Source organism: Rhagoletis zephyria, unplaced genomic scaffold (assembly GCF_001687245.7).
Source record: "Rhagoletis zephyria isolate East Lansing unplaced genomic scaffold, Rhagoletis_zephyria_1.1 Rzeph_scaffold_01203, whole genome shotgun sequence".
NCBI lineage: Eukaryota > Metazoa > Arthropoda > Insecta > Diptera > Tephritidae > Rhagoletis > Rhagoletis zephyria.
In genome coordinates, this window is record NW_016158287.1 from 16,450 (window position 1) to 31,475 (window position 15,026).

General features: G+C 36.6%; 1 protein-coding gene across 2 annotated transcripts in view; it reads right to left on the reverse strand.

Moving 5' to 3' along the window:
- Positions 1 to 654: 654 nt before the first annotated feature.
- The window catches only part of eIF4G1 (eukaryotic translation initiation factor 4G1), a 129,084-nt gene continuing 114,712 nt past the window's right edge, over positions 655 to 15,026 (reverse strand). For both annotated transcript variants that reach the window (XM_017616433.1, XM_017616432.1), the window contains 10 exons: positions 8,376 to 9,953; positions 6,188 to 7,461; positions 5,883 to 6,120; positions 5,657 to 5,823; positions 5,130 to 5,604; positions 4,846 to 5,069; positions 1,832 to 1,978; positions 1,545 to 1,767; positions 1,387 to 1,488; positions 655 to 1,319 (listed from right to left, as the gene is read on the reverse strand). In XM_017616433.1, the coding sequence (XP_017471922.1) occupies positions 1,246 to 1,319; positions 1,387 to 1,488; positions 1,545 to 1,767; positions 1,832 to 1,978; positions 4,846 to 5,069; positions 5,130 to 5,604; positions 5,657 to 5,823; positions 5,883 to 6,120; positions 6,188 to 7,461; positions 8,376 to 9,953 (4,502 nt within the window). In that variant the 3' untranslated portion in view covers positions 655 to 1,245. The remainder of the gene's footprint in view (positions 1,320 to 1,386; positions 1,489 to 1,544; positions 1,768 to 1,831; positions 1,979 to 4,845; positions 5,070 to 5,129; positions 5,605 to 5,656; positions 5,824 to 5,882; positions 6,121 to 6,187; positions 7,462 to 8,375; positions 9,954 to 15,026) is intronic.

Below are 15,026 nucleotides of genomic sequence, written 5' to 3' on the forward strand. Positions count from 1 at the left end.
GAACTAAAATTTCAAAGTGTTGTTTTGTTGTTACGATGCTCTGTACAAGCAAAATACGGCTGTCTTCCAAAACGTATCGATACAATGTCTGGAAACTGTTATACTGCGGTATTCAAACTATTTGTATAGTTGCGACAGATTGCAACCATATACATTGCATATTTTAAATACTCAATATACCAATGAACAATTTTTATGAATTTTCCATTTTTCAATTTTCCACCAATGGTAACCAATAACAAACGAAGCATCAACTTTTCGATAAATTTTCGGATGTGTTTTGGAAAAGTATACATCGTCAACATTTTGTAGTTCGGCGTTATTCAACGTTATACTTTGTACGTATGCAAAGCAAGTGACGTTTTGGAAGTTAGCTTACATTGCCAAATGTTAATATCGTTTAAACTAAAATAATTCACATACTTCAAAAACCTTCACAGCAACCACACTGTATACAGCAACTGCAGTTGTCAGTTGAGAGTTGCCTGTTGCCATCTGCAGTATCGTTTCGGCAACGCAACTGAAGTTCGGTTTCTATCGATAATCAACCCATAAAGAAGTTTAAAAATAAAATATAATCTTTTGACTCTAGACACCCTTTAATTATAATTAAAGTGCGTCGTTCCACCCGGCCATAAAAAGTTGAAACACATGTTTGATTTTTTGTTGTCGTTTTTTTCTCGTTTTAGTTCATGTATAGCTTTAAAAACTTGTGTACAATAAGCTTAATTATTAATATTTTACATACTTCAATCTCTCAGAGATGCAGTAATGAACGCTAGTGGTAGATCTGAACGGTGTTAGTTACATACACGATTTTGCGAAAAGTATCGGTTTTCATACCTCATATTAATATAGTTTTCTGATAAATTTTTTTTGTTTCTTACACTTATGTTTTCTTTATAGTTAAATTTTTCCACAAATTCAAAACGATTCCGAAAATAAAGAAATTCCCTAATATTTTTATAAGATTAGCTTAAAACTACACTATATGCATTTTTATACCAATTTTCCTTTTCTTGATGATTTATTTCATATATTCACTCGAACTTTCTTAAATATTCCTTAATGTAAAAAAAAATATATATTATTTTAGGCTTGCACTATTATTATACTCCTTTATATATTTTTATATGCGATAGATTTACAGTAATATTTATAAGACGTCTCTAATTGCATTCACTTTAAACATACATTATTTATTTAGTCTTTACCTAAAGGCATGTGTTGTTGATTAAAGTTCCGTTAGATATTCTCGTCGCTAGTCTCGCTGCTAAGTACATGATTGAAAAACGGATTGAGTCCTTTCACAGCAACACCTGAAATACATTTAAAAATAAAATTCAAAAGGATGTGGGAAACGAAAAAAATTAAAATATTTGCAACCTTTGCCGGCTGATTGATCTTTTGAGTCCCGCCATTTAATAAAGGAATCTTGTGGTATTACATCAGCATCGTATAGTTCTCCAAACAGATCACTCAGCAAACCTATTTATAGCGAATTTTTAAATGAAAAGCAATATAACAAAACTAAAGCTGGTTACCTCTCGGATGTTCTAACCGTGCTACCAATAGCTGCATTGAATATAAGCATTCCAATTCGAATTCCTCTTTGGAATCAATATACCGATGTAAAACAGGTATGCAAATTTTTCGAAAACAATCGGCTTCCAATTTATAGCTATTTTCTTTGTATGAAATCGCGAAATCACACAGTTTAGTTGCTAGGGTTCTGATAAAGTGCTTATCACTATCCACAACGTTTCCCTGATTATGGGAAGGAAATTATATTGGTATCACTGTAAGGCAACCAAAACACGAATTTACTTACATTTATGTAATCTATTATACAATCTGCCGTTGCTTCCTCTTTTAACAATTGCTCTACATTCTCCGAAACTCTGTTTATATTATCTTCTTTGGGCTCATTAATAACGATTGTAGGTTGTATTGTTTCGTTCTCAATATATTCAAATTTCTATAGGACAATGGAAAAAAAATTGTTAATGTTTAGCTTATAAATAGTCATGTGAAAAATATTAAAGGCACGGAATTTTCCGAAACCGCTCAACCGATTTCAATAAAATTTTTTGGTTAAAGCTTAAAAGATAGGATAGTTCTGAACCCGAGAAAAATTTTTTTTTCGTGGAAATTATTTCTATGCTTCTCACAGCGTACTTATCTTAATATATAAAAATCCCGTTTCACTGTGCTCGTTTACGCTAATCTCTAAAACCGCTTAACCGATTTCAATTGAATGTTGTGGGTGTGTATTGTTGGTTCCAACTTAAAAGATAGGATAGTTTTGAACCCGAGAAAAGTATTTTTTATGTTTGCTGGTTTGGAGCTGCTTCGGCCGATAGAGTTAAAAGCGGAGCGCTTCAACGCTCTCGCGTCTTCATCAGGGAGCCTTTATTAAAACATAACCACAAATAAACAATAAACATGATTAGCAACTAATATTCGCTGATAGAAAACAATAAACCTAGTTAAAGACAAATAATTTACATTAATTCCGACTTTAAACTCACATTCACATAAATATTGTTAACAAACAGTTAATAAAACTGTATTCTACATAGACGAGACACGAGTTTCGTCTGCCTCGGGAGTCACGCACTACACTCGCACAACTTCGCTCCGGCTACTGCAGCAGGTTGAACTCCTACTTGAGTAGGTTGAATGAGGATGTGCCGAATGAGTGTCCGGCATGCGGAGAGACCCCACATGACTCGAAACATCTCTTCGCATGCCCGGAAAACCCGACAACCCTAACGGCCTTGTCCCTGTGGACAAATCCCACAGAAGCTGCACGCTTCCTAGGGTTGCCGTTAGTGGAACTTGACGACAACGACTGAGATACCAACCGATCTGGGCGGGGTTGTTGTAGCCGCTACAACAACAACAACAAAAACTCTATTCTTATGCTCTTATTTATCTATACTATAATACAGCTGTAAATTGTTTGTCTGTTTAAACTCACTAATCTCCAGAACTACTAATTGGATTTTCAATTCAATTCAAGAGCATAGGATTCGAATTTTATAATATTGTGCAAAAATACTTAAATGGTGCTAAAGTTTATCGTGTGATCAATGTTTGTTAACAATATTTATGTGAATGTGAGTTTGAAGTCAGAATTAATGTAAATTATTCGTCGTTAACTAGGTTTATTGTTTTTGTATCAGCGAATATTAGTTGCTAATCATGTTTGTTGTTTATTTGTTTTTATGTTTTGAATAAAGACTCCCTGATAAATACGCGAGAGCGTTGAAACGCGTAGGAGGGAAAAAGGAAATTTTAATTTTCCGCTTTTAACTCTATCGGCCGAAGCAGCTCCGACCCAGCAAACATAACAAATAAGAATTTGGCCCAAATAATTATGAAAAATAATTATTTTCATCGAAATTTTTTCTATGCTTCTCGCAACATGCTTATTTCAATTGATAAAAAATCCCGTGTCCCTGGGTTCGTTTTCGCTAAAATCCGAAGCCGCTTAACCAATTTCAATGAAATTTTGTAGGTGTGTATTGTTGGTTCCAACTTAAAAGATAGGATAGCTTTGAACTCGATAAAAACTTGGTTTTTTCATCGAAACTTCTTGTTCTATGCTTCTCGCAACGTGATTAAAAATCCCGTGTCGCAAGTTTCGTTTACGCAACCCACCGAAAGTACCCATAGTGTGGGAGTTTTCCAATGTTATTCGCGGCTACGCTTCATATGTATGTTTACATTGGTAAGAAGTAGGTAGTAAAGCAACAAAATAATGTAGTATGTAGTTATACATATAAACGCGCGCACATCAACAACAACCAAAATTTTACCATTTGGACGCAATCCAATGTTGTCCATTCCCCTGGCTATTTGTAAAAAACAACATAAACGATGCATGTAACCTGCCTATTTATCGGTGTGTAGCAGGACAACGTCTACCCGGGCCTCCTAGTTTTTTTTTTTATAGGAAAAAATACAGCTCATTACCTAACAAAAATTACAACAAACTTTTTTACTAAGGTACTACTTATAGTAGTGAAATCGTTCCGGCATACCATGAAGCATTTATGCCGAACACATGTATATTACGATTCATAATCATGTTTTCGCCTAATCATAAAAGCTTCATGAATCGAAGCACCCAACATTTCCGAATCCTAATTTGTTTACTTTTTGTATTGGAAATAAAAATTATTTGTCTTTTCAATAGAAAGTAATTGAAAATTAATGATTTTGTGCTAAAACTCGTGCCAATTGTGTTAAACCGAAAACGTTTATGCAATATTTTATTGCAGAAATATTCGCGGAGTGTATCACTGAGAAAGAACGGCCAGAAAATGTGTTATGTGTGTGCCAACAGGGGTTATGCAGGACGCGCAAATGAAAAGCAATCAAGTCGTCATGCATTTGTTTCGGCATGACGAAATGATTACTCTACTATAATTAAGCGCGTAATGTGGGGAGTGCCTAAGAATTTTCAGAAAAATTCTAGGTACGCAGTTTCAGAGCTCATCACATGCTAGCTTATTATAGTTCAAGTTTCAAGTGGCCGAGAATTCGCGTTGACTTTTGATATTTTTTGCTGATGGTATTTTCTTCCATACAAAAAAAAAAAAATGTGACACATACTTTGCAGGCAAGGGCAAAGTTTGTTGGTTTTTTTTCTTCTAGTTTTTCTACAAAGTTTGAAATTTAGACTTATATGGTTTTGGTTAAAATGAGTTGCAAAATTATAAAACAATTAATTAACATTAAAAAAAAAACACAAAAGAAAAATATTCAAATATGATCAAAATATCGTTACTATTATTTTTCAAATAACTGTATATGATACAACATTGAATAACTTACATTTATCTGAATAAAACTTTTGACTTCGTTCTCGTCCATGAAGTCTGTCCAGTTTATGTTTTTCTTTTTCCACATGGTACGCGTAAAACTAGGACCAATTTCACTTAAACAGTATTCTAAAGAAATCTTCAATAACTTCCTTCCAAAGCTCGGAGCGTTGTCTTCTTTCAGTTGCTTACTCCAAAGATCGTTGATTGTTATGTACCCTTTCTGAACCAACGGCCCTAAAATATATTATGTTTAATAATTAAATTTCTATAATTAAATTTCTAAAACTGCATTACCGGTAAATTCGATCATATATTTCCAGAGATCAGGAATGTCAAGTGCTAAATCACTGGCTATTTCGCAGAATTTGTTGTAGGCTAACAGAAAATGTTCACGAGTTATAAAATTGCTCTTAATTAAATAAACAACTATGTTGCCCAAATGACGTCTTTGCAATTTGCCAACTTGCCGCAAATGCAAAAAATCTGTCATAATATAGCACAAAAGTGCGCTACGTTGGCTTTCCCGAACTCGAAGCATACATGGTTCTATTGAATTCTTTAGAGTTTTTGAGTTCGAAGCTACTTCTAGCATCTCGGAAACTACCGACTTAATGATTCTGATATCACCAGTGCTTGATTCTTCAAAAACTGCAGTTGGCGGTTCTGTAGGCATCCCACTCATGCTATTGTCTCCTTGTTGGTTTGAAAGGGAGTATGTATCAATTCCGCGCTGAGAAAATAATGACGGCCCTGCCGCTGAAAGAGCAGCCTAAAAATATATATTTAATTTCATAAATTTCTTAAACAGTTTGTGGATATACCTTTGATGTCATTCTGTTCGATGATGGCAATTGTTGCTGAGTGTATTTGGAGTGACTTGCAGACTTTTGCATAGCAGATGTACCCATTGACGACCGTGATGGTTGGGGTCCCCGCGACGAGGAACTTTCTCGCGATGCTTGAGAAGAACCCGATCGTGGATGCATGCCTGTTAAAAGTTTCTTACATATAAATAGAATTTGGAAAAACAAATAACATTTTATTTACCATAACGGTCTCGCTCCATGGAACCTTTGTTGTAAGATCCTTTACTGCGCGGCCCACTTCGGTCTCTATCACGTTCACGATCCCTATCGTTACTTCTATTAGTATCACTGAGCGCAGATAGGGCTGCAAAGGAATTCGTAGGTGTAGATGTGGGCGTGGAAGATTGCCGTGAGCCATGGGACCAAATAAATTGAGAGACACCACCCATTTTCTTAGGTTCAAAGTTATTAGGGGTTGTCTATGAGAAAGAAATAAAGAGTTAATTAAACATTTCTTTGCAACTTAGATGCGTCAATGATACTAACCAATCCCTCCAATTTGTTCGTATCTAAGCAACGACTTCCCTTACTGGTTTGGACAATCCATGTGCTGTCGTCATTATTTGAGTTTGAATGGCCTCCGCTATTAGTGCCACTGTTTCCACCACCTTGCTGCCTCCTGAGGCTCCCGGTATCACCTCGCTGACTGTGACTACCTCCATAACCGGACCGTGAGTCGTTATATCGACCACCTCCTCCACGTTCATCTCGCTTTCCACCAGGGCCTAATGACGACGGACCATTGGAGCCTCCGCCACCCGAAACTGATCCAGCATAGTTGAAATATTGTGAGGACAGCTGTTCAGTTTTCATCTCTTTTTCAACCTGCCCCATTGTTTTTGGTGCTTCGTTGCGTTTCGATTGCCACTTGTCTCGGCGTAAGTCAATCACATCTTGAAGCATAAAACGCACACGTGAACTCACTTTCGCTCCTTCTTTGTCCGATTTAGATGCTATAGCTTGCATTCGAGCTATAGTTTTGTCCAACGAATAGCAACGAGAAGACTCTTTCGAGTTAATAGGTGTCATTTCAAATTTAGCACCGACCGTAGTTAGAAGTTTGCACATGCATTCAAGCTGGTCTTCCGAATTAGGATTTAGAAGTGCTTCAATGCATGAGTTAATAATTTTTCCGGTGAGCATGGAAATTTTAAAAAGTTCTCCAATAAAACGTACTGTTCCTCCCGAACGGCGACGGATTTTTCGTTCCTCTTCTTCCAACTGTGCTTCTAACTCAGCCTTTTCGGTAGGATCTATGCAGTTTGAAATTTTTTCAATAATTGGTTGCAACTTCTTTTCCTTTGCTTTGCTTTTTGTAACATTTTGTGTAAATTCACGTTCCGTTTTATCTAAAAGAGCAGCACGGAATTGAGCCAAATTAGTCTTTGTCCCGCTTTCCATGCGTTCATCTCGTGCTTTGACTTCTGTAATCAATCGATGGCACAAACGTGCATATGATACGGAAAAGTTTGGCTCATCTATTGCCTTTTCAAATACAAGAACCATTACGTCTTCCATTTTATCGGGTGTATCGATCTTAAGCTTAATAATTTCTTCAACCAAAGTATCAAATTTCTCAGGCGTTAGTTTGTTTAGTATACCACGCACACGACGTATAAGTTCATCTTTTTCTCGCTTCGCCCCAGCCTCGGGATCGGCTTCGGCCTCGCTTCCTTTAACAAGAACACTAGGACGCCAGGCGTTATCAGTTTCATTTAGTTTCACATCCTGATTTAGCGAGAGATTCACGCGAATCATTCCTATTTGAAAATAAATTTGTTAAATTTGTAACGAAGTGCTACGGCAGCATGATTCAATAATTAAAGGTTTGTTCACTAGTGACATTAGAGTTTTGACACTCCCTTAACTCCTTTATAAAAACTTTGCACACAGACATGACCCCACACACAGTTCCTTGCTAAGGGAGCCGATTTTGTCAAGATGGTGCGAGGCAATTTTATTCTTAGCAAACCTTTTATTATTGAATCATGCTACGGCAGAATATGATTAATGTATGTCGACGTTAATTTCTATGCAGCTTTGTTTCTTATATATATGTATAAAAAAATAGTAATATAATCATTTTAGAAATTTATGACCTTCATAGAGTAACTAGTCCAACCTCCTCGATGTACATAACCTCCTGGATGTACATATCGTAACCATCAAAGTCAAATTTTTATAGAAGCAAAAAACTTTTTAAACTAACATCGAAAGTACTTACAGAGCTGCCCAAAAGATGCCAAAAAATATCGTATTTTTTAATTTGTGTACATCAATTTTTGTATGAGAAAGCTAACAGAATTTGTAATAAACGCATTTTCGATATATAAGGTCTATTGAATTAATGTTTTAAATTTCTAAGCAAGTTGCCTAAATAACTGAGGAAGAGTACATTTGTATAGCAAACAAAAATTTATAAATAAAATTTAAGCCGTGTGTATATTATGCGTAAAAGTCAAGGCAATCGAGTATTTGAAACATATTTTGACATTACGCATGGCGCTTCTATAAACAAAATTATATCTTGCAAAATCATTACAATCAAAGTCCAGGATACTTTTAAGCAGAAACAAATCTTTTTGCTGCAATAGAAAAAGGTGCATAGGAACAATGAGCGTGACATTTTCTAATTTTGCTAGATTGAAATACCATGCAAATCCTATAGGTTTACCTTTCATGCTTCCTCGTGCATGGACACCTGACATTGATGCCTGCTTATTTCCATAGTTGCCGCCCCCATCCACGCCAGAAACACTTCCAGTTGCACCACGATTACTGCTCAACGAACCAACCATGGACTGCACACGTTTGGGACGGACAAAAGATGGCATCAAATTGGGGGTCGGTAATATAGCTACATTATTCACTTCAGGTTGCCTACGTGAAGCTTTCGCTTCTCTTAATTGTAAAAGTTGTTCTCTATGGTATTGTTTTTTTCCTGTCGGGTTGTTGGGTGACCACTGGCCCTCGTTGTAATTTATCAAAGATTGTTGCGCGATTGACTGATCGCCACCTTCTGAGGGACTTTTTTCATCAGCTTCAATTGGGTTCTTATCTCCATTTGAACTACTACGCGGAACGTCAGGACTACCATTATTTTCGCTATCGCTGTTTTCATTTTTAAGACTACTCGCGTCTATCTCCGACTCTGTGGTTTCAGTTGGCGACAATGTGGGCTTATTTACTATCGCTGTATCAGCCGTAACAACACTTGAATGTGTTGATTTACTGCATTTATTTGAAGATGCTTCTATTTCATTAGATGAGTGCTGTTCTTGATGGAGGGCACGGTCAGTCTCATCGTATTCTTTTTCTACCACCGCACTGCTTCTGGAATTTAAACTCGGCGGCTCCAGTAATTGTTCTTGTCCAGGATCGGTTTCATTGACCGAGGACTCACGACTACGGCCAGCATTTTTGTCCATTTGAACTATAACAGCTTCCTCTATCCAGTTATTCTGATTTTCGCCGGCTGACTTGGACGAGCTTTCGTCACCTTGGGCAATTGCAGCACCATTACACGAGGCCGGTTGAGCAGCGCCATTAGCATTTTGTTTTATGTCATCATTGAGAGGACCATGAGTAATATTTTGCTTAACCTCAGTAGCTATTATTTCGGTGAGCTGCATATTGTGCGTTTTTGAATCAGCCACTGGTATTTGTGTACTTGCTGAAGTCGTTGATATTTCAGTTGCTACCTCTCCAGCTGCATTCACAATGTTAAATGTCGCAGGTGGTTGTGATGCTGGATCATTACTAGATGGGAAGTCCTGTTGCTGCTGTAGTTGTACTGGGACAGTTGTCGGCGCCGTATTCAAATCATCGGTCCCACCAATACTATTTAATAAATTTTGGTTTTGAATAGCATCCGAAGCTACTGTCGACACAGAAACGCTAATCGGCGGGTTAATTGTGGTAGCCGCACTATAAATTTGCGGTTGTTGCCGTAGATTACCGTCCCCAGCGGCACATTCTTTGGATATGTTACTATTGAAGTCGTCTTTTATAACTATATTTGCATTTGCTGTTCTTTGCGCTTGTTGTTGCTTCGAATTTATTTGTGGCACTCGTTGGGATGGTTGGTGTGGTTGTTGCTGCTGGGATTGTTGTGAAACGGGCAGTTGCTGTTGAATACAGTCAGGGTTTTTAGCATGCACGCCTTCCTCTATAAGTTTGGTTGACTGAAGCAGGAGCTGATGCTGTTGTATAAGCTGTGGTTGCAAAGGTCTGTTATCACTTGGTTGAGTTCCTGCATTAAAAATTAATTTTTGATTACTGCTTTAAGAATATGTTTATTAAAACTTACTTTATTTTAAAATTATATTTCATAACTTTTCCAATAAATATGATCAAAATCAGTTATATGATAAACAGAGTTATCTAGATGAAGTGCTAAGTATGTAGAATAGATTGCAACGGTCGTCCATGAAGGATACACTTGGGCTCTGGACCATATATGATATCGAGTTGGGATTTGTACAAACCCCCCTCCCCTTAAAATCAGTTCGCACCTAGTATCAAAGTCGTTAAGTTTCTTATATCCATAGACCCGGGATCATCAAGTTCTTTGAAGTAGAATTTGTCTTTGCAAAATTTCGAATATGTGGCAACCTTATATATATATATATATCCATCGGGTTTTCGGAAACGGCTCTAACGATTTTGATTAATTTTGAACACAGACAATGTTTTGGATTTTAAGGTTATCTGAATAGGCATTATCTCCGAGAAGACTAGTATAAGGTCGCCACCTATTCGAAATTAGTTACAAATTAATTAAAACATCATAATCTGGTTACCAAATGGAAGGTTTTGAAAGATCCCTAATTCAAAAATATTTTTAAAAGGGTTTCCACCTATTTTGAATCGCATGTTTATTTAATTTTTTGTTTAGAAAAAAAAGGTAAACCAAAAGAAGGTTCTTAAACAATGCTTTCCCTTTATACAAAATGTTATCCCTTAGGATAATAGTGTAAGGTTTCCATTTATTTTCGATTCTACACAATTTATCTAAAACATCGCAATATGGATATCAAATGAAAGGTATTGTTGAGAACTTTGGTCAGAAAATAATTTCCATCAGGGTTACCACGCTTCTATGTTATACCAATTTTTATTTTATTAATATCAATCAGAATTTATTTTTATGTATAGCTAAACAGTACATATACGCTCAAGATATGTACTATTCATTCCAGCGTTAAGTTAGAAATTTACTTAAGAGATATCGAAATCCAATTTTTTTATTTTTTTATTCCGAAATATTTTTTTAAAGCTATCCAAATCTTGAAAACTTCAAAATTTATATGCACTCCGGGCAAAGTTCGGTCAACCTGGTACTTGAGCATTATCCTACTAAATTTTGATAACTATTATATTTAAATAAAGCGAAACTAACATGTAAAAAATACCCTTTGAAATCTTCATTAGTGATGTGATGAGTCCATACTTTTAAGTATTGATCAATACTCGGTACCGGTTTGCAAATTATCCAATACTTTCGATACTCGGTACCGATATGTTGAAATTTCTAATAAAGAGCTAATAACAGCCACAAATGTGGAATAAAACCAGTTAAGGGGAGCTTCGCTTATACAAATCCGAATGTAGTCAATAGTAGAGCCTTTAATCGTAAATGAAATAGTAAATGTATGTATATACATTTTCCGCATATGTTTTACGACAATTATGCAATAAAAACCGGAATGGGGACATCTCTAAAGCTTCTTACAGCGGTGCACCCAAATTCCATGTTCTCTTGTTCCAAAAATATACCCAACCAAAATTTTGAAGTACACTTTGGCTTGGAACTGACGTCGGCACAATGCAAATCGTAAAAAATGCTCTTTGAAGAGGGAACTACCATAGGTATTACGAATTAACGTCTAATGATGTTGTCACAGCAATCATTGCAGTTGGTAAGACTGTTGCAATAAGACCAAGAAGTCAACGAGAGTTTTGTTTGTGACGGTTGTGTTCGCCGCACGCGTTATGCTCTCTTAAATCCACATTGTTCATCTTTTAAGAAAAGCATCGTCTTATTTGTACTTTTTGTTTTATTAAATAAACTAGTAATATAGCAACGGAATATTTTTTTTCCAAACTTTAAATAAATATTAGGACGTAGGTTTAATGTGTTGAATCTGTATCGGATACCGAAATTTTTTTTAATTATTGGGTACCAACAATTCCACACATCACATCACATCGCACATGATCTTCAAAAGTGTCACCACTCAAAATTACACGTTCGTCAGAAAATACGAAAAACTATTTCGTAGCACATGCTAATCATATGGGCAAGGGAGACTTTACCTTAGGTTTTTTCAACAAATTACAACAAAAATTAGCTTCGGCTTTTTACTTTAGAAAATCGAGCGCGATATTTTCCTGGAATTCAATGGAAATTTGCGCAACACGTAAAACTGATAAGTATCTGCCCATTACACGCGATTGTGTTCCTATTACTACAATTTTATAGAAGCACTAGACAGTAAAGTTAATTAAATACTATTTGCTATGATAACGCCAAGATTTTTTCGGGCAAATTTTTTTTTTATGTGAAGATTTTTGTCCTAGTTAGACATTTTAAGGATAATTGAGTTATATTTTTTAATGCTTCCATAGAAGATTTCTAATTTTAGCTCAAATATTTGTTAATTATGACAGAATAGTAATGGGAGGAAAAAACTGGATGGACAAAGCCTTTGGGTTGAACCTTGACTAAGGGCACCGTATGTGTAACGTGGCCAGTATTTTGTGTAACGTTAACAGTGCCCAAATTTTATGAGAAAAAAATTTCAAAAACTTAAAATTGAGAACAATGGAGCATGCAGATGTCCTCTAGAATTCATTGCAGATGACGTGCTGAAAAACTAGCAATATTTGTTCGACCAGTTCACACAAACTTCAAACTTTCTCACACCATCCTTTATTGAACTTTCAAATAGTGCAACGTAGCCAGTGCACATTCGAATGCCCTATAACTTTGGTACCAAAGGAATTATTTATTTAACCCTTTATTTTATGGAAACATTATTTGACCATTCCTTATCATATCACCTAAAAAGCCGAGCGGTTTTCTGTTATTTAATGGACAATTGATTAATATTGTAAAAAATGTGTACGAATGTAACATTGCCAAACAAATAATCGACCATATAAGCCAATTAAATAGAAATATACAAGACCGCCCATGACAGTTGGTTCTACGGACCGTATGAATCGGGTTTTACCCCACCAAGGGCTGTCGTTTCGGCCATCTTACCCTGTTTAGATTGGTTTAATCTCTTAATCATTGTTCGCCCCTGGAGCCACACCTCATAGCGGTTCTACTCCGAATCCTCTGCTCAGGGCTGGCATTGACCCCCGGACAAGAGACCTTTATCTGCTGTGTATGCCAGAGAAGACTCCACACGAAATATACTTCGGCTAGGAGCGGATAGTCACTGCTAAGGCTTTAGGTCACATAAGGAGTGGACCACACGGTTTGTGGGTCCTTGTTGCTTAAGCCAAACGGCAACTAATGCCGGTGACTCCAAACACCTAAATATTCTCCAAGGATCCAAGGAGCTCACCTGAGCAACATAACTCCAACTCCGCCATCCAAAACTCCCGTGTGAGCCCAGAATACAGCGTAACGTGACATCAGTTAGGTGCAATTCCTGCCTTGGCTGGTGTCACTTTAAATTATGTTCTGGGTTGCGCACTACCCGAAAATGGACAAGGTCCCGCTTTACATCAGCTACCACAACAGCGGCTAGCATAACAGATGCCCGGTAGGCAACAGCACTCATCGCTAAACCTCAGAATCGCGGCCGGTCTCTAAATCCAAACAAAGGTACTACAACTTAACTGCAATGAACTCCAGAGCAAGATCGAGGGATAACCGTGTTCATGGGCCGACATTGAATATTGGTAACTGCGATCCAAGAAACGAAGCTGCACAACAACACAAATTTGTGGAGCTGCGCCAGATAATATATGCATCGTCACGATCGCGAGCGAGATAATGGTGGACGTTGATCCCTCATCCCACCGTGCATTATCATCTCGTCGATATAAACAGTGGGCGAAGCTGAAATTGCTGCCGGCTTCAACGCCATAGAATAGTACGCCACCATTGCCTTTGTGGAAGAGATTCTATAATGCTGGGTTTCCTGGGGCGGAGTGCTGATTTAATTCCAACACTGAGCCCGCGCTCACACATTGTCGAGGTTCCAGGCTGAGGTATTCGCAACCACTTTCTGTGCTTCTGGCCCGCCTTTGCAAGAATTAGGTATAAGGCATTTGGCCGAGATGTGTTGAGAGAACCCCAGCGAAAAATCGGTAATCGCTTTTAGTGGTAACGTGTTCTAGAACGCATTGCCTTATAATGTCTTCTAATTTTTTCACTTCTTATGGTATAGAATTCTTGAAAATCAATATTTTTCGATCGGAAAACTCTGGTTCTCTTCAAGAAACTTTCAATAATAATACCCAAATGTTTATTGAACCATTTTTTAATACTAATGATTTTTATTGGTCCGCCCATTGCATTTTTCGGGGTTTTAATGGGTTTTTGGCGGACCTTTAAATTATAGTTGCGATGAAAAAATGGTTAAATAAACAATTGGGTATTATTATTGGGAATCTCCTGCAGATAAACAGAGTTTTCCGGTAGAAAAAAATGCTTTTTAAGAATTATATACCGTTTCTACGATAAGTTGTTTTTCCCCCATATAAAATAAATGGAATACCTCTAAATATTTTTTGATTTCAAAATAAAAAATAGCGATATATTTTTTTCGGTATAGAACAATACTAGGTGGTGAGAGCATAAAAATTCCGACTTTACTTTTTCACATGCATTTTTGGGCCACCCTAATATGCATACCGATTTTTAAGGAAGATCTAAATAACTAAATACATATGTACATATGTATGTATAAAAACTGATTTATAAAAATTTTAATAAATAATTAATCTTTTAAGACAATCTGTATTTTCTGTTTTCAATTTAATATATGTATATAAGTATGTGCTTATCTATGCATTTTACTATAGTTTCTCTGCAAGGCATTCTTTCTTCGCTTCTTTGGATTCTGCTTATCCATGCGTTCTCCCTTCGTTCGAAGGTAATGCTGCGGGTAAGGGCTTACGGCCAATGACATGCCCATGTTAAAATAATGCCTTCTTCAAGCGAAAGGTAAGCGATTCCCATCGCCTAATTCGATTCCATTTTGATTTCTGTAGTAATCGTGTTTTTTGCTGGGACCCAAGAATCTGCTTAGGTTTATTCGTAAATCGTGCCGATTTAAAACTAATTAAAAGAGTCATGAAA